We start from the raw sequence: 27,973 nt of genomic DNA on the forward strand, positions 1-27,973 counted from the left end.
ATTAAAAAATATATAAACTGTTCATGCCTTTTACAGTAAAATTTCAGGTGGTCTCAAACAAAAAAACAATTACAATTATATCACAGAGATTTTGAAAATCTTTTGCATCGCTCCCTTTTAACGATGATTATTTTTTTCAAAATGCCACGCCCACAAAAGGGTAAGACAACACCTATCCCCTTACCCTTCCCCCTTCCAAATTTGGTTCGTTAGTTCACTTTCTACTATATACAGTCGAATCTCGTAAGTACAAACTCTGTTAATACAAATTCTGGTTATAACAAACATAAAGTCTTAGTCCCGACTGTGCATTTATGTGCACAATGAATGGGACTGGTGTTCCTCTTAATACAAAATCCCAATATTACAAACAGTTTGGCTAGGTCCGAACCAGTTTGTATTAACAAGACTCAACTGTACAAGTTATGCTTCATCATATGTCTTGTTTATAAAATGTTATTGTTAACGTTATTTTTGGTGTCAAAATAAAAACCCCAACATTTAATTTGTTTTTGGAGGAGCTATAAATCATACATGTACATGTGTATGGGTAATAAGCAGTTTCACTGTATATGTGCCATCTTGGTTTACGGGGCAAAAACAAGACGCGTTGCTAGATGCGGGCGCAGTTTGGAATCAACACATGAAGGCTAGGGAAAGCATGGCGGCTTGGAAGCGCAAAGGTTTTTTGATTGACAATGTGACACAGCAATGCATGTAAATTTGCCTGGTCTGCAAGATGATGCATATTACCGAGATAGCGCTTATTTATCATAAATGGGATGATGAAACAAGAAAAAATGTTGACCAAAAAAACTTCAAATTTGTCTGGGATAATTACAATGAAAACTATCAACTAAATTTTATCTTCCTTTGAGCCTCTCAGTCTCAGTATAAAACCTTAACTATTCATTTTCATCAGAAAAATATCAACCTTTAGATAGCGCGGCTAGAAATCCTGGGCACAGCTAGCACATAGGGTATGAACATGTAAGGTACAGTGAGGTCATAATTATGTGACCAGATCCCATCGAAATGAGTCGTAAGGACATTTTTAACTTCTTAGTTTTCGCAATAGGGCACTTCACTTTAATATTTCACTTGTTGTGAAGCAGAGTTGTGATTGACACGCCAGTCACGGTCAAATCACAAGTCAGTCCCAGACATATCACAAGCCAGTCCCAGACATATCACAAGTCAGTCCCAGACATATCACAAGCCAGTCCCAGACAAATCACAAGCCAGTCTCAGACAAATCACAAGTTAGTCGCAAGTCAGTCACTGGCATAAATAATGACAAAGGAATGACTTTGTCACTGCTCATTTGAATAGGAACTTGTCTGCAGACTGTTCATGACAACATTGACTTGTACAGGACGACTTGAAATGACTCGTGATGACTTGATATTTATCTCCTGTCCAGAATACTCCTCAACACAGACATTATGTAAGGCCAAAAAAAAAGTCTCCGGTTTCTGGTATGGAGACATCATCTTTTATTAAAAAAACCTTTTTCATTTTGCCGACGAGCATGGCTACGGAGACGCGCGCGCATACCAGAAACTGGAGACTTTTTTTTTTTGGCCTTAGGGAAAAAACTTGACAATTTCTATTGATTTCCAGGATGGAAGATAAGGTTTAAGGACATGCAATTCAAAAGTAGCTTTGTGACATGGTATGTGTCAAACCAGGCAGAATTGGGCAGAGCTACTAATGGACGAACAGCTGCAAAATAACATAAGGGTGATTTTTAGCAATTTTGAGAAAATTTGTGATGCTACTCGTGTTTGAAATGTTCCGTAAATATTTCAAACTGAAATTTCACTGACAAAGTGTTCTTAAAACACTTTTAGAGAGGCATGTCATTTCACAAACTGACACTTTGTTCAAGATTTTGTTCTGAAACCGACGTAAAATTAGAGTGACATTTCAGGACAATCCGATTTTGAAACTTAATAACTTCCCTTTGGTACATCTAATTTCAATATTAAACGAAGCGGCGTTTCAAAGAGCAAGGTCCATAATTAACTAACATTGCAATAACTCAAAAATTGCAATAACTCAAAAATTGCAGTAACTCAAAAAGTGCCTGATTTTGACATACCACGTCATGTTTCATTCGGTTAGGTCATACAAGATACGGTGTACATAAAATTTGTGACTTCATCTATTCCGACATAGTAGGTAGGATAGAATGTTCACGAACTGCTTACTTAGTACTGGGTCCTGGTCAGTCTGACCTGTGATGCTTTAGGAGGGCACTTCGTCGCCAGTTTCATGAAGTTTCTTCCTGGGTACTTTACCATATGCTGCACAGAAAGTAAAAACAAAAAGAAGTAAGAAAATAAATTGAGATTACTTTTAATCCGGACTGGCATTCAAGCTCGGGCACTATCAGCAGATCGGGCTCAGCTGTAGCCGCTTTAAAAAAATCATTCCGTACAGTATGGTGTAGACTCATAACATTACCAACTGAAATCATTCCGTACAGTATGGTGTAGACTCATAACATTACCAACTGAAATCATTCCGTACAGTATGGTGTAGACTCATAACATTACCAACTGAAATCATTCCGTACAGTATGGTGTAGACTCATAACATTACCAACTGAAATCATTCCGTACAGTATGGTGTAGACTCATAACATTACCAACTGAAATCATTCCGTACAGTATGGTGTAGACTCATAACATTACCAACTGAAATCATTCCGTACAGTATGGTGTAGACTCATAACATTACCAACTGAAATCATTCCGTACAGTATGGTGTAGACTCATAACATTACCAACTGAAATCATTCCGTACAGTATGGTGTAGACTCATAACATTACCAACTGAAATCATTCCGTACAGTATGGTGTAGACTCATAACATTACCAACTGGTGAGCCAACACATTATTGACTGTGCGTAATAGGCAGCAAAGTACCTGCACATTCGCTTGTAGGGTTGATGCTATAGTACGGCAGGAGAAATAGGTTCCCATGCACCCCCTCCCCAAAAAACACTAAATTCCAAGATGATTTTTAGAATCCCTAGGACATCCGATTAAATAATTTTGATGTTGCCAGCAAAAAAAAATGTCCCATGATGCCCTAATTTGCATATTTCCAAGATGTGGCTGCCGTGTGAATAATTAAAATGCTAAGTGTCCTATGTCAGTGACTAATGAGCCCATTTTGATGATCTTGGTGTCAGAATTATACAATTTTGGGGTGCTGGAATCGATTTTTGAGGTTTTTGAAATAGCTGGAGGTCAAGGTCATGTGATTCAGGCAAAAGTCAAGGTCGTTTTGGTCAAAAACTTGTCATTTCATTTTTCCACCGGAATTACTTTTTTACCTTGCTCCTTTAGATATGGTAATAGAGGCCTACTTATTGCTTTACAAATTTCCCACATTATTCCAAATACCAAATCAATTTAATGAAAAAAAAACATGTAGCATTGTATTTTGGAGTTATGGCTCAATATTTGACCCCGTACCACCTAAGTTTTAGATATTGACCCAGTATTATGGAAATCTTAAAATATAGCCAGTGGATAAAAAGCTTACCGTTATATTTATTTTTAGGGTCATGGAATCAATTGATGGTGGTTAAGAAGTAATTTTTGAACTTCTTATATTTTTTGACATTTTATTTCAGGTTTTTTTCACAAGATGGCCAAACCGAATCTATGCTACCCGAAAATTGCAAACGAAAAAACCCAAACACAACCCAACCCGACTGAAGCGAAGGAAAAAAACCGACCCGACCCGACCTAAAGTCAGTTTCTGATTGGGTCCGTTTCAGGTCGGGTTTGCACAACATTACTTTATAAGAGCCCGTGCTACAAAAATACGCAAGCTTGCTCGGGTAGGATTCGAACCCTTGACCTCCTTCTTACTATCCAGCTTGAAGGGGTTAGCTCACCAATTTACACTAAACTCTTTTAACCCTTTACCCCCTGGAGTGATTTTACTAGGAAACTTCCTCACTCTTGCACATGCCAACACCTTATGGTAAACTGTACACAAAAACTGTTGGACTCTGATTATTGGTGGTATGCCAAACCCTGTGTAAAGCCCGGTTCATACATCACGCGAAACGAAAGCGAAGCGAAATTTGTGACGTCAACCATACATTCCAAGCGTGTCCACCATTGTTGACGACATGAATTTCGCTTCGCACATGCTTTCGCGTGAAGTGTGAACCGGGCTTAAAGCACAATCAGTTCACTATTGCAGTACTCTCTCTATTAGGTTCCAACCAACTGTGTCATAATGACGTGGCGTTGGAGTTTGATTGGATGGGGACTATTATTAGTGCTAATATTACACACATTGCTTTACTTGATACAATCAGACTTACACGACTTAGGATTGACTTTAAGGCTGTTTTTAAACATTTTCTTTCAAGTCTGCGCGTCCATCTGACTCAATTTCAATTTTTATTTCAATTTATTGGTGCTTCCAGGAAATTTGTTATGTCACATGCAATACATAGATAATTCATTAATATAATCCAGAAAATTTAAATAAGCAAAGTACTAAAAAAAATATACGATTACTATGAAAATAAATATTTAAGCATATCAGTCAAAAAGACAGATCCATAAAAAAAAAACAGGATGAAAATGAAAACCTGACTGCGTTGGAGATGAGAATAATAAGATACGTGTAGTTAAACTTTGTTAGTTGCATCGATGCTGATCATTGAGGAGACGTATGGAAAATGCTACAAATGAATTGAGATACCGGTTTGTTCTTGCCCTTACTGACTGAAATCTCCTACCACTACTAAGCATTTTGAAGTATGTGTTGAGGCAACCTCGTCCCCAGTGCTTACTTTATTTCCAACCGCGTTTCCAATAGTAGACCCTGGATAGGAAACTTTCTTCCTGTATCCTGATTGGATACCGCAATTGGCTAGTAATGGATTTTTATCGTGTACTTGGTGCTATATATTCACAACGTGCAGTACGTGTTTTCGCGATCATTCGTCCACGCCTTCTCGAAAATACTAATTCCTTTCCAATTTGCTCATATTAATATGAAATATGATACTGCATGTTGTCTCGATAAGATCGTAACAGTATGATTTCAAACATCGTGTTTTCGTAACTCATGCCGTGCTCGCGCTGCTACGAATTGACTCTGTTTTTACCCCAGACACCGCATACAAAAACAAATGCTAATGTGTAACGCATATCCAGGCACCAGACTGTTCCTCATTTGCATACGTGTGCAAAAATCTTGCACATGCAAATGATCCAATACCTGGGTGAGAGAGCAGGTAGTGATGGGCGCGTACTGCTCGACACCCTGGGGACGAGGTTGGTGTTGAGGGGATGCGCACCATTTCCCACCACACTTAGAGCCGTAGTTAGTACCCTCTCCCTGCAGACTTCATCCAAATTTATTCCCATTCCCAGAATCTTTGATGCTTGTTAATCACAACCCTTTTCACTTTGTCTTTGTCCTTTTTCATTGCTCCATTGAAAAACTACACAGTCGTGGATGATGACACTTTCTATGACTGAGGTGTAATAAACAGACTCATAATGACCCTATCAACAAAGAACGTAGCTTACGCAGGAAATAAACTCACCCTTTTCCCTCATGCCTCGGTCAAAGTTTTTGTAGACGTAGACCATGAAGCCGCACACAGCAACCCTGACCAGCAGGCCCAGCACACTGGCTATGATGATGGCTGCAGGAATGAGCTTGGCGTTCTGGAATTTATCCCAGTCTAACCCAACCTGACAGCACACCAAAGGGTAAAAAACAGGTATACCACTATTAAAGAGGTTGTGGAATGCTCGAAGACATTTCCGTCATTTTTTGGGTATATGTAGCCTAAGGTGTGATGAAATAAAAACGACTATTGTTTCTGTCATGAAATGAGTACAAAGGGTACTTTTGAGAGCTATTTTTCAGGTCCTGTTTCGACCCGAACGTGCAATTTGTGTAAAAGTCGTCGTTGCGGGCAGCAAACAAAACACAGTAAATCGTGACGTAATAAACAGGACTCCCGATGCAGAGGAGCATAAACGAGTCTGTTTATTACGTCACGATTTACTGTGTTTTGTTTGCAGCCCGCAACGACGACTTTTACACAAATTGCACGTTCGGGTCGAAACAGGCATGACAGGACTTGAAAAACAGCTCTCAAAAGTACTAAGGCCAAACAAAAAAGTTGGTCTCTGGTCAGCACACGCGTGGATTTTAATCATACGTGTCAATCTTTTTTTCCAAAATTTTCCGCGGTAGCTCCAACAGAAGCCTCTATTGCCGCACCTCCTCAAATTTGTGTACCAAGGAGCACCAAGGAATGGGAAATTGCACCAAGGCAAATGATCGAGGGCACCAAGGCAAATTATGGAGCACACCAAGGCAAATTATGGAGTACACCAATGTACATGAGGACACCAACAAATGCAAAAATAGTACCCCACCTTGTCTGTACAATCCAAGCTTGAAAAAAAAAAAGCCGCGTCGCCGCATCAATTCCGGAACTTTGGTCTGACCAGAGACCGAGGTTTTTTTTTTTGGCCTAACCAGATCTCCCCTTATTGCAGCTACCATTTAAGGCTTTCAAGCAAGTAGACCCAGGTGAAAGAGTAAGATTCCCCCCCCAAAAAAAGGACAAACTTAGAACTTTGGAGGACAATATCAGGATATAAGTAGGATTTTGCAGGTTTAACATGGTTAATGCAGACGTAGCTTTCATTGATACTCATCATAAGTCTCATTCGCTCTTTTCACGCTCCGCCATTGGGCATGCAGAGCCTAGATCTGGCAACTTCACCCAATAAACATAGCCGGTTCAGTGATCTGAGCCCCGACACGGGAATCACTGAACCGGCTATATTTATTGTGTAAAGTTGCCAGATCGAGGCTGTGCATGCCCATGGCGGAAGTGTGAAAAGAGCGAATTGTGACAACTAAAATCTTGAAAGTACAGTTGCAGGACACAGTTGCAGTACAGTTACAGACAACAGTGAATAGCACTGTTATGAAAAATATTCTTTGGAAATTAGGGAAAAAAAAGTAGGAATTTCGAGGAAAAAAGTAGGAAAATCATCTAGCAGTCTAGGAGCAAGGTGAAAAAAAATAATAGGAACAAGCTCGATTGGAAATATCTCGGAAGCTGCGGGCCAACGAATTGTGTTCATGCGAGAGTCACATGATTGAGCCATTTAATTTCTGGAAGGAGAAGTGTTTTGAGTTTAAAAATTAGGTTTTCGACCCCAGTGACCTCATGATGACCTTTGACCCCAGTTGGGTCATGTGACATGTTGGGGCTGATACTTTTCACAAAGTTTGGTGGAAATCGGTCAACATACGCAGGAGCAATAGAAAATGTCAACATGTGAAGATTAACAGAGAGCCAGGATGATTTGCTGAGCTGCTAAACTAGAAAAGTAGTAATGCTTGAAAGACTGCCATTTCCTCCTGGATACAAATGAGAACTAGTGAAGTGTCTTGCCCAAGGACACAAACTGGTCTTAAACCGACAACCTGCAGAACTACCCACAGGTCTTGAATCCTATATTCCAGACAACAAGGCTAAAGCACTCGGTCCGTCTGATTTGAAGCGTGCGATTGCAACCCCACGCCCTTGCACGCCTAAAAGCTTCCCGAGAAGTGCCAATAATTGCACGCCTGAATTTCCCTGGACCACAGAATCACACACCTAGAAAATCACACACCAACAAAAACCACACGCCTTTTTCCACACGCCTGTGATTTTCGAATCAGAAGGACTGAGCACTCCGCCAAAGAATAAAGAAGAGTTTGCTTGAGACTCGACTTGTTTACAACTCATCACGTTTGTCCCACACTTACATCCACCAGCTTGTAGATAATGTACGCTGGCTCGCACCAGCTGAATGCCAGGAGAACATACACCATGATTTTGTTTTCTTTATACATCTGCAAAAAAAATTTGGAGAAAAAAATATATAATTCTTTTGAAAGTCACCTTAGAAGGTCAATTTGTTTGTAGCAACTATTGGAATTGTGTTTAACTTGAATTAATTAAAAACAGTATAGAGAACCACCATTATGACCAGGACGCAGTGTGTAAAGTGTGCACATTAAAGGGACACTAGGTCCTGGAACAGCCCAATTGGGCTACAAAACGCGCTTTGAACAAGATGATGATGATCGGAAATAACTTTTAAAAGTAGGATATAAACATTCACACAACCATCCTTTCAAAACTGGGTGTTTTTGTGTTATTCCTGTATTATGCGTGCGAGAACGAATTTTGGGGTCCATTTTTGCGACCCCATCAATTCGAGCTGTTTGGATGCTAGTTGTGATTTCATTTGTACGCGTAAAGTGTTCGCCTTTTGCGGACGTTGAAGAAACCACAATTTTTTGCATTGGAGATTGGTCACCGCGCGCTGTTCCCGAGACACACAACGTGTATAGTGTAAATGAGAAGGACACGAAAAACGTATTCGTACTCTGTCAAGTCCGATGTAAACAAGCGGGTTTCTTCGTCTTTTCTCAGGAGCGGTAAGACATTAGGTTGGTTTCCTTTCAACCAGATGTTTGAAATAGGCTAAGTAAACAATCCAAAACATAACATTTTCGGGGATTTCAGGACATAGTGCCCCTTTAAGTTGAACACATGAGTTCCGGCTGTGTAGTGGAGGGAAACACCGGGTGCACGTACTGATTCGCACGTGTATGGCGTGGAGTACACATGTGTACGTGTTCTACATAACCCCCGAGATCACACAAAGGGAGAACAACAGATCCTTTCAGTCCTCGGGAGTTGGGCCTTTTGTTCAAAATGGTCCTCTATCGTATGGTTATGTGCTTAGTCTGTGGGAGAGTGTTATATTACAGGGACAAATGGAAACACAAAGTATTGTCCTCGAGAGTAAAGTAAAACAATAGTGGTTGTACATGGATGTGCACGATCATTTTTATTCTGAATATGCGGCATCTTTGTAACCATTGAGTATTGTACAATGCAAATTCATAAAATTTGCCTACATGTCTCTTTAGGCCAAAAAAAAAAGTCTCCGGTTTCTGGTAGCCCATGCGCGTCGGCAAAATGAAAAAATTTTTTTCAATGAAAGATGATGTCTCAAAACCGCCAAACTCACTGGTTTGACTGGAATCCTGCTGCTGCACAATTTTAACGTGTTTTTAGATTGGGTTATGGTCGAAAATAAGCTTTATGTGGCCTCTCTGGACTCCCATATATTTGCACTAAGTTTAGTCGGGCACCATTTGCAGTCATCAGCCAACATTTGAAGCAAAAAAATCAGGTAAAAAAAAAAAAAGCCGCGTCGCCGGACCACTTTTTGGGCAAGCTCCATACCAGAAACCGGAGACTTTTTTTTGGGCCTAATGGTGCACTTGACAAGATGAAAAACAAAGCATTTCTACTCACTGACAAAAAGCCCAGCCCACACCAGAAGATGGAATAGACGACTCCAACGACCAGCACCACGACCTCCAGGGTAGTCCAATCCATCAGGCCAGTCTTCAGGACCAGGATTACCAGGGTAAGCTGTGGCATGATGACATAATAAAAGTGACTTATTGCTTGCATTTACTAGGAACCTTCCTCACTCCTGCAAATGCCAACACCATATGGTAATTAAACTCTACACCCAAACTGTTGGGGTCTGTTATAAGATTGAATTTTGCATCGGGGTGATATAAATCAAATTAGGTTTTTGCCCTGCACCGACGTTTAAACACTGTATACTCAGTGTGTTACCTCCCGAGTGAAAGTTGGAAAAAAATCACTCGGGTGGGACTCGAACCCACGACCTCCTGCTTTCTAGTGCAGATGTCTTACCACTTGACCACCGAGCTAACGGAATCGGTTGGCTGGTTGGAATCTGATGTACATAGCAGCGGGTACCGCGTAAACTATTATAAGATTGAATTTTGCGTCCCAATTTTGTTGGGATCTGATAATGGTGGTTATGCTATGCCTTACCCCGGGTATTAACCCTAACCCCCAAAGGGCTGTTTGGGGGTCAAGTACCTAACCCCCAAAGGGCTGTTTGGGGGTCAAGTACCAAATACCACAGAATACTAAAATGTGCTGTGCACACTTGTATGGAAAGAAATTTATACGGTGTTGAAGTCTGACTGGATGGGGATTGTTAGGCTAGTAGCCTAGAATAAAAATTGTAGTGCTTATATAGCGCATTCAGTCATATCAACAATCTCATATCTCAAAGCAAATCTTGGGAATGCAAGCTGCAAATTATGGTGGTACATGTACGAGTATATATATGCCTATAACACCATGTAATGCATCACAAATCAAACACTTTTGACCTCTGGCTGTGCTCCATGGCATATGGGTTGTACGGCTGGCTGCCAAAGGCGCATTTACACGCCTGCGGTTCGACCCCACTGTAGCCCCGCCCTTCGCAATTCAGTTTCTCATCTCAGGCCTTGCGAATTTTTTTAAAATGTAGTTGCCCTTCGGGCAGAGGTTCTTGAACTCTGGTTGCCTGAATTTCATTTTCAGTTGCCCAATAAAGAACTTTAATATTGCCCCAAACCGAATGCCAAATCCTAATAATGTTTATGTACATGGCTGCTTTACCTGAAGTGGCTCAGGGCTCGCAAAATTGGCTGTCCGACGTCCCGGGACAACCAACATATTTTGCATCGATACTCAGCTGCTGCGCTATTGCCATTTTGCAAGCGTGCGTACTGTAGCCGGAGAAGTGAGACCGTGACACCGGCAGTGGCCGACCGTGGTTGCGTGCGTGTGTACGGTTCCCGCGCTCTGCGCCGCACTGGTACATGGTGTACAGTGGTCCGGTCATTACATGTATTATTGTAAACACACATACACACAGGATGTACGATGTAGCCGGACCGTACGTACAGATTGAGATTGACCGCTGTTCTGTTTTGGCTGGTACCCGTTTTAGGTTTATATACATTGATCTCAATGGGTTGATGCGTACATTACCAACATCAAATGGCGATAGCATAGCAGCTGAGTCAAAATAGCGATGATTATCATGATTATTGTTCGACGCTGTGCACATGGGATTCTGAAACTTTCGAAAATCCCATGGAATACAATAAAGTGTAAAAATGTGCGAGTATTGGTGGAAAAAAATGTGGTTGCCCGTTGGGCTGGCAACCTGGAACTTTTGGTTGTCCGACAGAATATTTTGGTTGTCCCGAGACGTCGGACAACCGATTTCGCGAGCCCTGCATCTGCGAGTGAGGATGAATTAGCCTCCCAAATTATTTTTATATATAGTGATGAATACAAATTGAGTATTTATCAGTGGGCAACTGAGTGCAAGCATACTGTGCTCCAAAGTGCACTCCAAAGTTCCTGAACGTGAGCTAAGAAAGTAATCATGAGTATGGGCTCCATGCGCCAACAAAAGAGGGCGTGTGTATACCACTTTTGAGAGCCCCTTGGATGAGACAGCAAGTGTGCGTACTGTACTGGCTCGCGCACCAAGTACGCACGTCTTGTTAATCCTGAATTTTCACAAGTAAACCATAAGCGTCTTCGCGCATGAGCATCATGCATCGGCGCGAATACATTCGAATTTAACTTGCAATGGTCTCCCAGACTAATCCCCAACCCTTGGATCATGCGAAATACGCAGTGGATGGACCAGGAACCAGTCTAGGTCTCCCCCAACTCTCCTTTTCTGGCAGTTGAAGGGGTACTTATGCAGGAAGCCCATAGCACACTAGACTGTCGGACACTAATTACCTCCAACTGAAGATCAATCTTGAACAGGCTCTCCGTGAAGAATATCCTGCTGCACAAATCTGATTGAAAAGGGAAAACGAAAGGGACTTGACTTTCCTTGGCATATCGTTACCATTTTCACAAACTGACATGCATGCGCCGTGTGCTGTCAGTTTGTGAAAACCACGTAATAATAATTTCGGCTTCAGTTTGTGTAAACGAAAATGTACGGAGTGCGCACATGTAGTACCAGGTGTCAGTTCTTGAAAACCAAAATAACGTGGTTCTGTTAAAAAATAACTCGCGTGAGCATGTGCCGGGCACTCACGCCCAACCGGGCACAGTGACTCACGCCCAGCCGAGTGTCAGTAACAATATATGCAAGTGATAGTATACAAGTGATAGTATATCTTTTTTATCAGCATGTTCAAAAGCAATCAATAACTTAGAACTTCATTCATAGTTATAACATACACTAGAATGAAGTAGATGGGGGTTTCCATATTATACCCTTAACCAAACCTTACATGTAACTCTAGCATTGTATTTTGGTACCTTGCAGCTCAATATTTGCTCCGACCGTCCTGAAGATGAGGTTCCTTGAGAGGTAGTACTCTCTGGCAATGATGGAGCCTAGGACAATGTTGACTGGTCCAATGGCGACAACGATGATCAACCTTGCCTAGAGGAAAGAGACAAAAGTCCATCACGACAAGAACATTCTTTTTGAAAGGGCAGGCTTCAGAGTCTGCAGACTAGATACAGTACCTAAATTTGTCTTACAAGCTCTCAACGTAGCATAGGGCTCGACGTTATTATGGTTTGGTATGACCCACCGCCGCGAGAGGACGTTATCCAGACCAACCAATATCGCCCACAAACCTGTCAGTAGCAACGTCTAGGGAGATTTGTAAAATTTACTACCAATTGCAGGCAATTACGATCCATTTTCAGTCTCACGCATACTAAACACCACAGAAGAGCTGACCGGAGAAGTTGCACAAAAGTCTTGCTGTATCTTGCATAAATTTAAGAGTTTGGTTCGGAACTCCAATGAAATGTTTTGAATGCATGCTGCACATATTAGGCCAAACAGGTGCGCGCAATGCATATTACACAACTGATACGAATCTCCCTAGACATGTTTAGTGGGCAATATTGGTTGGTCGTGATAACGCCCTCTTGCGGCAGCGGGTTATCGCAGCTTCGGGTTATTGCATATCAAACCATAATAACGTCTAGCCCCTAGACTATGCTACATTGAGATCTTGTAAGAAACATATAGGTACCGGTACACGTATCTCGTGTGCAGACTCTGAAGCCTGCCCTTAGAGTCTAAAGACAATAAAATTCTTGCATGAAGGCCCCCCCCCCCATTGTGCTAGCTATTGTCCAGATAATCTGTCACTGGGCAGTTGCTTTGTTCAATAACGTCCATGATGGTTTATCCATTGAAGAGGGCCTCGAGAGTTTACATTGATCATCATGTGCTTGGATCTGACTGTTTGCGCAATTTCATGTGTACTCCAGTGAAGGGGAAACACCAAATGGGAGCTCAGAAACGCATTTGGAAGTTGGAATGTAAAAGTGAATTCTATTTTTGAATTCAGGTTCAAACTGCGAGTTTATTTCAAAAACTGAATTCAAATTCCAATTTTTTTATTTAGAAAAAAAAAACTTCAATAGCTAAAGATCACCATTCACATGAACATAATGTATGCAATAATAAGCCATTATTGAAACTGGAAAGCTTCAATTGGGAAAACGAATTCACTCACAAGCTTGATGTCCTTCTCATACTGCTTGAGCGGTGGTTGTTCTGTTGGCTGTTCTGCTGGCGATGGGTTGATCGTTTGTGCATAATTTACAATGCAGTAGATCATCATAATCAAAGTGCCAACGATGAAGATGATCAGCTCATAAGGCCGCTCTCCAAAGATGCCGTTGAGAACGTAGAAGAGGCAGAAGCCTGAAAAAAAAAATACAGGACAACAACAATGACAATCAAATTAGGTTTTGCCCTTCACCAACGTTTTTTAAACACTGTATACTCAGTGTGTTACCTCCCGAGTGAAAATTAGAAAAAATCACTCGGGTGGGACTCGAACCCACGACCTCCTGCTTTCTAGTGCAGATGTCTTACCACTCGACCACCGAGCTAACGGGATCGGTTGGCCGGTTCGAATCTGATGTACATGGCCAACCGATCCCGTTAGACATCTGCACTAGAAAGCAGGAGGTCGTGGGTTCGAGTCCCACCCGAGTGATTTTTTCCAACTTTCACTCGGGAGGTAACACACTGAGTATACAGTGTTTAAAAAACGTTGGTGAAGGGCAAAACCTAATTTGAACTATATCACCCCGACGCAAAATTCTACAATGTTACCCATTTCATCATGAATATACTGGCCATATATGGGCTCCATGCGCCAACAGAAGAGGGCGTGTTTTTATCTCTTTTGAGAGCTCCGTGGACGGGCGGGACACATGGCATGGGCGTACTGTATTGGTTCGCACGCAAAGTACGCACGATTCCTGAATGTGCAAAAGGCGTCAGGCGTCGTCGGCGCACGAATACGTTCGAATTCAACTTGCGATGGTCTTGGAGACTAATCCCCACCTCCAATAACTTTGGATACATTCGAAATACGCAGTGGATGGATCGGCAACCAGTCTAGGTCACCCCCAACTCTCCTTTTTTGGTCGTTGATGGGGTACTTGTACACAGAGCCCATAGCCAGTATAATATCCGCTAGAAAGTCCACTGTTTAAAAATGGCAGCAACGTTCTTCATAAGGGCAGTCTCTGGGCTGACGAAATTTCATGTGGACTGATGCATGGGCATGATAACGGGTGACATTTGGGCCGTGCCGAATATAATAATAATAATAATAATAATAGTGGATATGTATAAAGCGCACGTATCCACCAGGACTGGTGCTCATGGCGCTACATCATTATTACCCCTGCTCATTGGGCCCATGAAACATTCCAAATACCATCTCAGCTCCCTGGGGAGTATACAGCTTGATGCAGCCTGTTAAGCGCAAGGAAGCTAATTCAATCACAATAACCATCTCTGCCCTCACAGGTACCCATGTACTCCTGGGTGGAGAGAAGCAATGAGTGACAAAGTGCCTTGCCCAAGGGCACACGCACCATGACCCCGCCAGGACTCGAACCCACAACCTGCAGCTTGACCCGCAGACCACGGATCAGTGCCCTTAACCACGAGGCCACAGCACTTGAATATACTGAATATTCGATCATCCACCCAACATATTCAAAATAAAATCTTTGATTCAATCATCAAAATATTTCAAAAATCTGAACAGTGGCAGAAGATGATGAAAAATGTTCTTGTTACTATTTCAATCATATTTAAGTTGCATTTATTGTTTGTGATGCCACACAGTTGTCAAAAGCCACCAATTAACACGAATGATTTCAGAGCTTTCGCAAGGAACAATTGCTCAAATTTCTTCTTTCAATCTGTAATCAGTCATTCCACTACCTCAAAAAAAAAACAGGGATATATATACATGATGTTCTTTATATAATTGTATCAAGGTCTTTGCCAATTTTCAACAAGTGCAGGTGTACCTAATTCCCATCTGGCTGGCGCAAGTAAAACGTGATCAGCGCATTTCAAATTCTTGATCAAGTTTAAGTAAGGATAAGGCCAAAAAAAAAAGTCTCCGGTTTCTGGTATGCGCGCGTCACCGTAGCCATGCGCGTCGGCAAAATGAAAAAGTTTTTTTTTCAATGAAAGATGATGTCTCAAAACCGCCAAACTCACTGGTTTGACTGGAATCCTGCTGCTGCACAATTTTAACGTGTTTTTAGATGGGGTTATGATCGAGAATAAGCTTTATGTGGCCTCTCTGGACTCCCATATATTTGCACTAAGCTTAGTCGGGCACCATTTGCAGTCATCAGCCGACATTTGAAGCAAAAAAGTCAGGTAAAAAAAAAAAAGCCGCGTCGCCGCACCACTTTTTGGACAAGCTCCATACCAAAAACCGGAGACTTATTTTTTTTGGCCTAATGGAATACTAATTTTATTATGAAAAATGCACAGCACTAGCGAGGTGGTGTAGACTGCACTTACTGAGAGTGAGTAACAGGACGATGGCGAATGTAACATCTGGCGAGTCCTTTTTCAAGTCTACGATCCTTTCTACAGTGAGACCGGCCGCCCCCAGAATGCTGAGGACTGCCAATGCAGTAAAAGCCCACTCCTTCACTGTCAGGCTAGATAAGGGGCGTCTCTGTGATGAAAACAAATGTGATGCGATCAAGTTTAATGAGTCGTTTGTCAACCCCCGTCAATTTTTTTTTATTACAGATTTTAAAAGAGCACAATCTCAGCATTACTGCTGTGAAAACTGCATACTAATACCATCTTTGGTTCAAAAATTATGGAAGTCGGAGCACCAAAAGATGTGATGAATTTGATGTGATATGAAGTGGCAATATTTTGACCTGTATCTCCTATTTTGGCTTGTCGACCCCGGTCAATTTTTTTTTTAATACAGATTTTAAAAGAGCACAATCTCAGCATTACTGCTGTGAAAACTTTATGCTAATATCATCTTTAGTTCAAAAATTATGGAAGTCGAAGCACCAAAAGATGTGATGAATTGATGTGATATGAAGTGGCAATATTTTGACCTGTATCTCCTATTTTGGCTTGTCGACCGCGATCAATTTTTTTTTATTACAGATTTTAAAAGATTTTAAAAGAGAACAATCTCAGCATTACTGCTGTGAAAACTGCATGCTAATACCATCTTTAGTTCAAAAATTATGGAAGTCGGAGCACCAAGAGATGTGATGATTTGATGTGATGATGAAGTGGCCCTATTTTGGCCTGAATCTCCAAATGAAATTTCTCAACAAACGACTCATGTAGCTTGATCACATCACAAATACAAAGGGTTTTGGTCAAAACACAAAACAAAAATATTTACTATTGAAGGTAATACATTTGCTTTTGCTGTAATATTCAAAAATTGATGGATTTGGGGTATTATAAAGCATTTTTTTTTTTTAAACAAACTTGTTTTGAAGTTTAGTGTTCATAGATCCTGAAAAAGAAAACAAGACAAAACATGATGTTCAAATGTTGTGGTCTGGTTCCCTGACCCTCCTTCAGCGGAAACAGAGCAATTTATAGACCTTGGGGAATTGTCAAGTCACGGAACCAGACTAGCTGGTTTTGCACCCTTTCTGGGATGTGAAACCGATTGCAAACAGAATATGGAGGCAGCATTTTAAAAAAAAGTCATTTTTCTTCCCAATGATGTTCAGCTGGCCGTCGTTGGAAATTGATAATAAAATTCCACAATTCATGAAAATGGCAGCACACCACAGTTTCACAGGATGCTTGAGACTAACAAGGTATTTCATAATAATTTAGTAGTTTTTGAACCTTTTGCCAAATGATGTGACTCGGGTCGAGTCCGAGTCAATAAAATTGCAACTTGAGACCGACTGGACAGACTTGATGAACACAATTAACACTGCAATGATGAGCCGATCAGCGTGGTTACCCTCAATGTATACCTTTCCAAAATAAGTCTCCACAATCTCGGCTTCCCTGCGCACCCCAAGGTCAGCGAAGGTCACCGGCTCATCATTGAGATTGGGGTCGGTGTCTGAGCCCGAGGACCAGGCCTTGCTGGATTTAGTGGGGTCTGTCGAAGCCATGGAACCTGGAAACACAAGCGGAAAAGAAAATAACCAATTTTGTTCACTTCCTATCTGTAACTCAAGTTTTCAGGAGGATTTGAATACTCTTTGATGCCACATCATTAAGGGGAGTCAGGTTGGCGTAGCGGTACTTTCCTCGCCTTCCACCGCTGTGACCCGGGTTCGAATCCCGCCTGGGCCAACATGTGGATTGGGTTTTCAGTCCCTACCTGATTCGGTGGGTTTTCCCCAGAATATTCTTCTGGGCTTTTCCTCCCACCTCTAAAACTGTAATTTCTTCTCATTGTCTTCTCTCCACAGGTTTCTTCAGGCTTGCGAGCTACAGTGCCTAGGGCGCTTTTGAGGAATCCTTGGTTTCATTACCAGAAATGAATAATAATAATAATAATAATAAGTTTCCAATATTCTGGTATCACTGTTACATGTACATGTATGCTTCAATTACAGGTGTATAAAAAAGGAAACCCAGAATGAATGTAAATTATCAAAAAAATCTAATGAATATTTTTAAATAAGTTGATGCATGTGAAACACCAATGTGTCCTCTTTCCAATTTTTTTTCTCTACAATTTTACATCTGTGTTTCCTTTTTTTTATACGCAATGTATACATGTAGTTGACAAGTCCTAACTTACATGTCTATATTCCTTGATGTCAAGTTGAGACTTATAGGCCTAATAAGGATCTATACAGTGGGGATTGTCCCAACTAGGGTCAAGGCCATTGCTTCAGTGTGGACATAGGCCTACATGTAACATTACCGTACCTCAGCGTACGATAATCCATAATTGTCACTCAGTGCAAATATTGAGAAAAAATATTTAATTTGGGACTGAGAAAAAGATTTTGAATCATGTTCGAAAATACTTTTTAAAATATTCTCAGGACTCCCCACAGGTTCTGAGAAAAACAAATTTAATTTGGGACTGAAAAAAAAATTCTGAATCATGTTCGAAAACACTTTTAAAAATGTTCTCATGACACCCTGCAGATTCTGTCAACAATTAATAAAGTCTGATAATCCATAATTGTCACCCAGTGCAAATATTTAAAACAAAAAAAACATTTTATTTGGGACTGAGAAAAAAATATCCAATTATGTTCAAAAACTTTTAAAAATGTTGTCATGACACCCCACAGGTTCTGAGAAAAAAAAATTTAATTTGGGACTGAAGAAAAGATTTCGAATCATGTTCGAAAACACTTTTAAACAAGTCAGGTGTGTTTACAAACACAAATGCCCCGCAACCGTGACTGTTTCCATGACATAACACCACTCTAACATCAAATTACATGTACCTTGGTCAAATGGAACGTTCATTGACAGCATTAGTGTCTTCTGTAGGTTTTATATAATAATTAATCACTAATCCCTATGATCTCAGAATAAATACAAGATTTCTATTGTTTTAGCCACTGTGACCTTGACCCTTGACCTTTCGACCCCCAATGCGATAGGCTCCTTAGGATTGCCAAGGACAATCCACAAACCAAATTTGAAGTTCATATGTAAAGTATATCTCAAGTTATCGCGCTGACAAAATTTCTTTTGTTTTTGCCACTGTGACCTTGACCCTTGACCTTTTAGCCCCAAATGCAAAAGGCTTCTTAGGATTGCCAAGGACAATCCACAAACCAAATTTGAAGTTCATATGTAAAGTATATCTCAAGTTATCGCGCTGACAAAATTTCTATTGTTTCAGCCACTGTGACCTTGACCCTTGACCTTTCGGCCCCAAATGCAATAGGCTTCTTAGGATTACCAAGAATAATACACAAACCAAATTTGAAGTTCATATGTAAAGTATTTCTCAAGTTATCGCGCTGACAAAATTTCTTTTGATTTAGTCACTGTGACCTTGACCCTTGACCTTTTGGCCCGTAATGTAAAAGGCTTCTTAGAATTGCCAAGGACAATCCACAAACCAAATTTGAAGTTCATATGTAAAGTATTTCTCAAGTTATCGCGCTGACAAAATTTCTATTGTTTCAGCCACTGTGACCTTGACCCTTGACCTTTCGGCCCCAAATGCAAAAGGCTTCTAAGGATTACCAAGGACAATCCACAAACCAAATTTGAAGTTCATATGTTAAGTATTTCTCAAGTTATCGTGCTGACAAAATTTCTATTGTTTCAGCCACTGTGACCTTGACCCTTGACCTTTCGGCCCCAAATGCAAAAGGCTTCTTAGGATTACCAAGGACAATCCACAAACCAAATTTGAAGTTCATATGTTAAGTATTTCTCAAGTTATCGCGCTGACAAGATTTGTCCGGACACACACACCCACACACCCACCCTTGTTTCACATGACTAGTGTGGACTTTCCATTGTTTTCGTGTAGTTAAGAAAAACCAGTGAAAAAACTCATTTTTCTCAAACTGTGAAAACTCTTTCAACCCAATTTTTTTCTATGATTCCCTTTAGTGTTTCTCTTCATTCTGCTACAGATAAACCTAACCCAAAAATGCCTCTAAACCTGTTTTCCAGAAATGGGGAAACACTGTGTGGACGTGGGGTAAGTCCACACAACGTCGGTGCTACCTACATTATGTGGACGTCTTTTGTTCGGAAGTCCACACTGCGTATGTAAGACAAACTCACCCACCCACACACACACCCACACACCCACCCACCCACCCACCCACCCACCCACCCACCCACCCACCCACCCACCCACGGAAGGACAAGGCGAAAACAGTATGCCCCTTCGGCTTCGCCGCGGGGCATAAAAATGTTCTCAAGACACCCCACAGATTCTGTCAACAATTAATAAAGTCTGATAATCCATAATTGTCACTCATTGCAAAGATTAATTTCACAGGGAGTTTAGTCCACTTACTATCTGTAAAAGGGGAGTGTGTGGCCTAGTGGTTAGGGTTCGTGACTCATGACCAGAGAGTCCGGGGTTCGAATCCAGCCGCTGGTCATATATTGTGTCCTTGGGCAAGGCACTTCAACCCCACTTGCCCCTCTCCACCCAGGAGTATAAATGGGTACCGGCATTAGCTGGGGAGTAACCTGTGATGGACTAGTATCCCATCCAGGGGGAGTAGAAATATTCTCAGTCGTTTCATGCTACTGAAACCGGAGATAAACGCCGGCCTGATGAGCCACAAATGGCTCGGGACAGACTTTACTACTTTTTTACTATCTGTAAACCAAGTACATTTTTCAACAATAATACGCGAGTTACTTTTTCGGATGCCTGCAAATGATGGACTATAGCTTTAACCCCACCCCACCATGTACATGCTGTATATGTTGTGGTGTACACCTCCCCGCCCTCACCCCTGCACCCAGCCCAGGAGACCACATGGCCTCCTGTCACTATTAAAGCAAGGTTGTTTTCTAGTCTTTCCAATAATACACACTCAATCCAAACAAAATTAAGAACAAAACTGTTACAAATATCAGCATTTTAAACATTAGGCAGGCCTACTTAAGTTGTAGTACTTGATTTGCACAATTGCACAAAATGTTTATTACTGTTAACCTTTGCATTTGTATAAACTACAAAATGAAATTAAAGACTGCAGTAGGCCCACTGTCATGACTGTGCAGTACGGAAAAAAATGTTGCAACCTGATGCCATTTTTTTCATCATTATCATCACAATGAAGGTCAGTCATTGCAAAAAATGATGAAAAGAGTTAAGACATGAATCTGGGAGTGAGTGGGACTGAGAAACATTTCCAATTTTGTTAAAGGGAATATACAACATTTGCAAACATCGAAAAATAAAACTACCAAGTTTTTGCGAAATACCTTAATAGGATGTTGGTAAATGACAGTCTAAAGCATCCTGTAAAATTATGGCACCTGGTATACTGTCATTTTCAAGAAAAGTGGTATTTTTGTATCAATTTCCAACGCTGATCGGCCGATCAGCGTTGGAAACAACTGGCTTTTTTTCAAATACTGGCCCCAATTGACCATTGCACTTGTTTGCAATCGATTACAAACCTATGAACGGGTACGGGCCAGCTAGACTGGTTCCCTGACCTTACAATTCCCCAATGTATGTAGACTGCTCTGTTTCTTCTTATATGGAGTCAGGGAACCAGACTACAGGAAAATGATCGTTTTTCTTGCTTTTTATAGCATTTTCGAACCCAAAACCTCCAAAAAGTCAGTGTAACTATATTTGCTATATATTTCCAACCCCCCAATTCCATCCATTTCTGAAAATTACAGCAAAAGCAAATGATGTATACTCCCTTTAATGTTAGGAAATACTTTAAAAATGTTCATGACTCTCCATAGAATTTGGACACAACCTCTGAAGTGACGTCAGGTTGCAACATTTTTTTTTCCTGCAGTGAATGCAGGGCTCTTTTCAATAATAACTGTTAGTGTTACCATGGAGCTATCCTTTTTATAGCTCCATGGTGTTACACACACATTCTTCTCCAAATATCTTTGCATTTGAAATAAATGCGGGCTGAAGATGAACAGATGAAGGGGGCGTGGCATACTTCTACTATTCTAGTTCTAGAACTAGAAGGTTCTAACTTTAATTGAGCATGCTTACTATTGATTGAATGATGCATGTTTGATGATAATGCCTAGGCCTTTAGTGTAGGCCCTATCAAGATGACATCAATGCCTATTTTAATATTTCCGGGCAAGCAATGTGACTTTCTCCTCATCTGACGATTGCTGCAAAGAAATAGGCAGGAATAACCAGGAATTATCCTAGTCCGAGTAACTTGGACCCAACTTATCGCCTTTTTTAACATTTGGACATGGTCTGGCGATAGCTTACTATCGCCAGACCATGTCCAAATGTTAAAAACGGCGATAAGTTGGGTCCAAGTTACTCGGACTAGAATTATCCCACTTTTACTTTTACTAAAACTGCCAATTAGAACTGTATAACTATAACCATCCAAAAAAATTGTTGGGGTATAAAGATCCCGATCCGAACGCTGTCCACTGGGCCCAATTTTGCTTAAGCACGAAAAATCATTGCTTAGTAAAATTACGTTACCGGCCAAAACTCCACCATGTGACTGGTATTTAGCTGTTGTTTACTTTACTTAGCATAACAATCGCATGGAGTTTTGGCCGGTAACCTGATTTTATTAAGCAAGACGTTTTTTAGACCCGTGAACGTGGCTTGTAAACTACAACGCCACGTTCACGGGTCTAGACGTTTTTGTGCTTAAGCAAATTTTGTGCTTAAGCAAAGCAGCTCTATGAAATTGGCCCCTGGCTGTGAAAGTGATCAGGCTTGTTTACATGATGTACGTGCGCGTGATGGATGTGAAACAGCGTCGAATTTCAACATCATACTCAGAAATTTATTAAAAATAAAAGCCATAACTACCGAAAATTCCCAATTCCGCCGAGTCCGCCATTTTGAAATTATCGATCACGGGACTTACCGTAAACTTTGTCTGTGCTCGTATCAAGGGGGGTCTTTTTCATGACATTGGCACTGAACAAAACAACAATCAGGAAACGTATTCGGGCGTGAGTTAGTCAGGTTCCTGCATCCCCAGATAACGTTTGGGATAATATCTTAGACAAAGAGTCAAGGTCCCGTGCAATAACTTGTGACATGTGATTTTCACGAGCTCAGCCCAATGATCAACCGCTATTTTCGTTTTCAATCAAAATTTCGTGTTTCGGTTTCAGTTTACTTGGATAGCGCCCGTTTGTACAAATTAGATACAACAGCAAATTAAAGTCCAACCACGGATCCGTGGTCCATCAACCAAAGTCCATTGAGGACAAAGGTCAAAGTTCATACACATGCTGGAAAGAAAAAGAAAGATGGCGGAGCCCACGACTAGTAAAAGTGAAAATGTTTTGGGTCAAAAATGGGACAAGTGCGTATCGGACACGTTACTAAAAGTTGGTGAGTGGACTGATCCTGATTCTGGGACCATCCTTTACCTGATCATTGCATTATTACTTTGCAGGGGATTCAGATGACCGAGTAGGACTAGTTTTGTTAACGAGATCGCCAGCATCGATGGCCGGGTGCCGGTCACGTACCCGGTCGCCTCGCAATAATGTAGTGTCTTTGCATCATGTTCGTTCTCTTATTAATATAAACAATGAAGCTATAAAATGATTGTGTACAAAGTGTATGGAGAGTCAAGAAAATGTTCTTAGTTGTATTTCCTAACATGCAAATGTTTCTTACACAGTCCCATTCATGTCTTATCATTTTTGCATCAATGAATGTCATGAATGTCATGAATGTCAACCTTCATAAGTTCATGATAATATGAACGATGAATATATAGGGCCTATGATTATTAATATTATTAAGGAAAATGTGGCGTCAGGTTGCTACATTTTTCCAAACTTTTTTATGACCTTTTCTACTTTTACAGTTTCAAACTTTCAGCATGAGTGCATTTTAATTCAGACTCTTTTTTTTTTTAAGTTGGAACATTTGTTCAATAGCTATTTCAGCGGAATTTTTTTTTTTATTTGCTGCATAATTTTATTGAATTAAAACTCAAACCAGTCATTTTATTTGTTTAGACATCATCAGATCATGCATTATTTTCACTGCCGGAGCTTAGAAGTACATTGCATGTCGGTATTTGAAGCAAAGAAAAAAAAAAAAAACAGTTAAAAATTTGTAGGTGTATCCCTGATGCAAATTCCATCTTACACTTAATTATACAAATATTGTGTGGCTCATATAGTGAAATGGGAGGAATATTATCGCAAGGTAAAATCTGGACTTTTCCATTTCACAAGGCGAAGCCGAGTGAACTGGAAAAGTCCAGATTTTACCAAGTGATAATAGGCCTCCCATTTCACAATTTAAAGCCACTCAATATATTTGTTTTATTTTTTATTATTATTCTGGTTAAAAAAAAAAAAACCAAGTTGGCAGCCACTATAATGTGTCTGAAGAGACCAGCTTACAATACTATAACATTATGTATACATATAAAACAGATGTATGACATATTCAGTTATATAAAATGTATTTCTCTTCCAAACCGCCCCTTCACGAAAAATGTTTGAACCCAACGCTGTAGTGCTGGCTCTTTGAAACATTACGCACTACGTTCTATGCGCAACGCTGAATGCGCACACCAGCATGCATTTGCACACAAATACCGTCGTAATGGAACAAGAATGATCCTAAACTGTTCAATACTACATGTATTTCCCATTCCCCATGGGCGGATAATACTTTTTGAGCCATGGCGTGAATGGGAGCACTAACAAATGTCATGTGATATGAGTTCCACCAATCAAGAGACAAGGATCTGTATACATACAAAATAACAACATTATGAGTTTGCTGTCAGTCTCACTTTCATTTTTTTGTTGCGTTTTTTTGGCTACAGGAGGTGGTCTTGGCCTTGGAGTTATTTTCTCAGTGTTCCTGTTTAAAAGTAAGTACATGCACTTTGTTTTTGCAACTTTTATAACTATTGCTAAAACATCCGAAAACCAAACTACCAAATTTTTACGAAATACCTTACTAGGATGTTGGTAAATGAATGTTTAAAGTTATGGCACCTGGTGTGAAGTCATTTTCAAGAAAAGTGGTATTACGTTTACATTTCCAACCACCGTTGGAAAAACCTAACTATTTTTCAACTACTACTCCAAATTTAACATTTTTTTTTCAGTCCGAATTTTGTTTGCTATTGGTTACATGTTCATGAACGGGTGCAGGCCAGCTGGATTGGTTTCTTTACCTTAGTGGAGTCAGGGCACCAGACTACTTGAACATTTTTTTGTTTGTTTTTCTTGGTTTTTCCAGCGTTTTCAAACACAAACCTTCAAACTTGTCAGTGTAACAATATTTGATCTACATGTACAATGTATTATACTATTCCCCAAACAGTTCATTTCTGAAATTTACAGCAAAAATCAATGATGTACTTTCCCTTTAATTTAATGTAACTTTTATTTTAACAGTAAACAAATCTGGCTGACATTTCCAAAATAAATTCTCTTATTTCCTAAGATGCTTAAATCCATTATTGCTTAAATCTCCATGTACCTCAAACAAGACACATCCAATGTAAACTTCAGCAACTGAAACTTCTCACTCATCAAGTTCTTTTCAGCCAAAACAAACTTGAACGCAAAGGCATGAATAATTGTGGCCGCCAAGTTTATACCCTTCTTGGGTTTGATGTTGAGGAAGACTTTATATCACAATCTCACAAGGGGCAACTAGCCCAGGCCTCTGCTGTTTAAAGTGGTTGGATGTTCAGCAAATTTAGGGTCACATACAGGGCGAGTAAAAAAAAAAGGAACCCAAGAACACAGAATTATAGGCCTATTTCATTTTTTTTTTTAAATGTGTAGCACCAAAATTAATTACAATATATGACTTACACAGAGATGCCCATTTATTTAACTACTGTTAATTGAGACAATTATTTGAATTACTTGACAAGTTAAAATTTTCTCACTATTTAAACAAAGTTACCCTCAAATCAGTTTGCTAAAAAAAGCAATTTATTGTGTGTTTTGACTGTTTGGAACAGCAAAGAAAATAGCACAGAATACTTGTTTCAACAACTGTAGTACACAATATCTTTGCAATATATTAACAAACCTGCTTTGGCTAACAATGTGATATATGAAATTCACTTTTTTGTTTTTAAATATGAGCCTTCAGAGGGACTTTGTTGAATATTTTTAACTTCTGTACTGAGGTTTTATCGCTGATGATGTTTGAAGACAATTGTAACGAGAATTCTTGAAAAATTGCATTTTTGGACGAAACAGATTTTAGGGTCATTTTGTTTGAATTGTGATATTATTTGAACGGATTGAGCAATTGAAATATTTTTTTTTCAGTTAAAAGTAGTTTAACTTTAATACATTGGCTTACCAGTCATAATTATTTTTGGTGCTACGGATTTAAAAAAAAAAGAAAAAAGATTTAAATATGAAATGTATTTCTTTGGGTCTAGGATCTGCATTTTCTGACTCACCCTGTACACGTACATGTACATTTCTAGGTTGTATACACGTTTTTTTCAATGAGCATTTGATATCATGTCTTGTTGTATTGCAGGGAAGTTATGGCCCATCCACATGGGAGGTGGCATCGGGCTGGGGATGGGCATAGCCAACTGCAGCCATTTATTCAAGGATCCTTACAATGTGCAAGGAACGATTGTTAAGGTACATTTATTTATCTTCTCATCAGGATATTATAAACATGGGCATCGCCAGGATTTTTTCTAGAGGGGGGGTAAAGCCCATGTTTTCCCAAAATCATTATATTTTCCAGCATTTTCCCAATTGATAATTTTTTGGAGGGTGGGCAGAAACATTTGCCCCCCCCCCCCCCACCCATTAAATTAACAATATGATTTCACGTCTCTTTTTCTTTCTTTTTATCCCTTCTTTTTATCTCTTTTTTTTTTTTTTTGCTTTTCCAGAGGGGTGCAAGTGCCCCCCTTGCCGCCCCCCCCCCCCTCGTGACACCCATGATTATAAGCCTACATGTAGTCATTATTTGTGAAATCCTTTGGAGTATTTGTACACTTACAATGGAGTAGTTGAGATTATCTGAGAAAATCCGCCCATTTCTAGGGCTGTCCCAAATATTTGAGTATTCGATCATTAATTGAATATACTCATATAGCTTTTTGCCAGTTCGATTAATCGAAAAGAGAAAACTACAAATGTATGCACGTGTGCACATGACTGTGGAGTCATTGTAATCCTAAAGTTGCGTTCTTATTGTCAGATGATACTTTTTTGTGGATGGTAACTTTCTTGCATTTATTGTTCCTATTCTGTTAGCTGGGTAAAGCTTTGGGCAGTTATACATGTACATGTAGTACATACTGCATTTGCAAAATAATTCTAGCGTTTCATAATATCCGTCCCTGCATGTAAATTTTAACCGGTGAGCTTTGTATGCAACTTTTGACCAGCGAGGAAGGCAGTTGTAGCTGGCTGGCATGTGTTAAACTTGGTTGGAAAGTTTTGAAAATTCAAATATTCGCTCAAGTGCAGTTTCGAATAATCGATTACCACAAACAGACAGCCTTACCATTTCCATGATTCCAGAAAGGTTTGAATATTTTTTTTCCAATTTGCCACGTTATTTATCTTTGAAGTTACAGAATCAGAAATTTCATTTACATTTATTTCTGTATCGATGCTCTGAGTTGTGCTGGTCCAATTTTCTTGGATTTCATTTTTTTTCTCTCCCAGGTGCTGAAAGACAAACCACAAGAGCCAAGTGCAAGTCCTGAAGCTACCACAACGATTATCACAACAGGAGAGACAACTAATTCCTAAGATTTAGCTAAAGCACTTTTACATTAAGAGATTACTTGTATATCAATTAGTATTCGTTGTTTTTTAATTTTATTTGACTGCGAACACATTAGTTTTAAAGAGGTTGTGGAATGCTCGAAGACATTTCCGTCATTTTTCGGGTATGTGTAGCCTAAGGTGTGATGAAATAAAAACGACTATTGTGTCTGTCATGAAATGAGTACTAAAGGTACTTTTGAGAGCTGTTTTTCAGGTCGTGTTTCGACCCGAACGTGCAATTTGTGTAAAAGTCGTCGTTGGGGGCAGCAAA

General features: G+C 40.1%; 2 protein-coding genes across 6 annotated transcripts; one reads left to right on the top strand and one right to left on the bottom strand.

The window, feature by feature from the left end:
- On the bottom strand, positions 1-23,409 carry LOC119742735. 5 transcript variants are annotated; one of them, XM_038218903.1, is made up of 11 exons: positions 22,812-22,891; positions 21,956-22,083; positions 17,274-17,422; positions 15,817-15,976; positions 13,484-13,674; positions 12,261-12,387; positions 11,727-11,785; positions 9,402-9,521; positions 7,835-7,921; positions 5,595-5,745; positions 1-2,309 (listed from the first exon to the last, which is right to left on the bottom strand). In XM_038218903.1, exons 2-11 carry the CDS (start codon positions 21,972-21,974, stop codon positions 2,251-2,253), a joined length of 1,122 nt encoding a protein of 373 aa, XP_038074831.1. In that variant the 5' UTR covers positions 21,975-22,083; positions 22,812-22,891; the 3' UTR covers positions 1-2,250. The 5 variants fall into 5 exon arrangements, with proteins under 5 accessions (XP_038074831.1, XP_038074830.1, XP_038074832.1 ...); XM_038218902.1 differs by having other exon boundaries at positions 22,754-22,815; XM_038218904.1 differs by lacking the exons at positions 21,956-22,083; positions 22,812-22,891 and adding an exon at positions 23,326-23,409.
- LOC119742736 (MICOS complex subunit Mic10-like) lies at positions 22,989-27,765 on the top strand. The gene is made up of 4 exons (XM_038218905.1): positions 22,989-23,287; positions 24,750-24,797; positions 26,444-26,553; positions 27,598-27,765. Exons 1-4 carry the CDS (start codon positions 23,182-23,184, stop codon positions 27,682-27,684), a joined length of 351 nt encoding a protein of 116 aa, XP_038074833.1. The 5' UTR covers positions 22,989-23,181; the 3' UTR covers positions 27,685-27,765.
- The last annotated feature ends 208 nt before the right edge of the window (positions 27,766-27,973 follow it).

This window comes from Patiria miniata, unplaced genomic scaffold, assembly GCF_015706575.1.
Source record: "Patiria miniata isolate m_02_andy unplaced genomic scaffold, ASM1570657v1 HiC_scaffold_6, whole genome shotgun sequence".
Lineage (NCBI taxonomy): Eukaryota > Metazoa > Echinodermata > Asteroidea > Valvatida > Asterinidae > Patiria > Patiria miniata.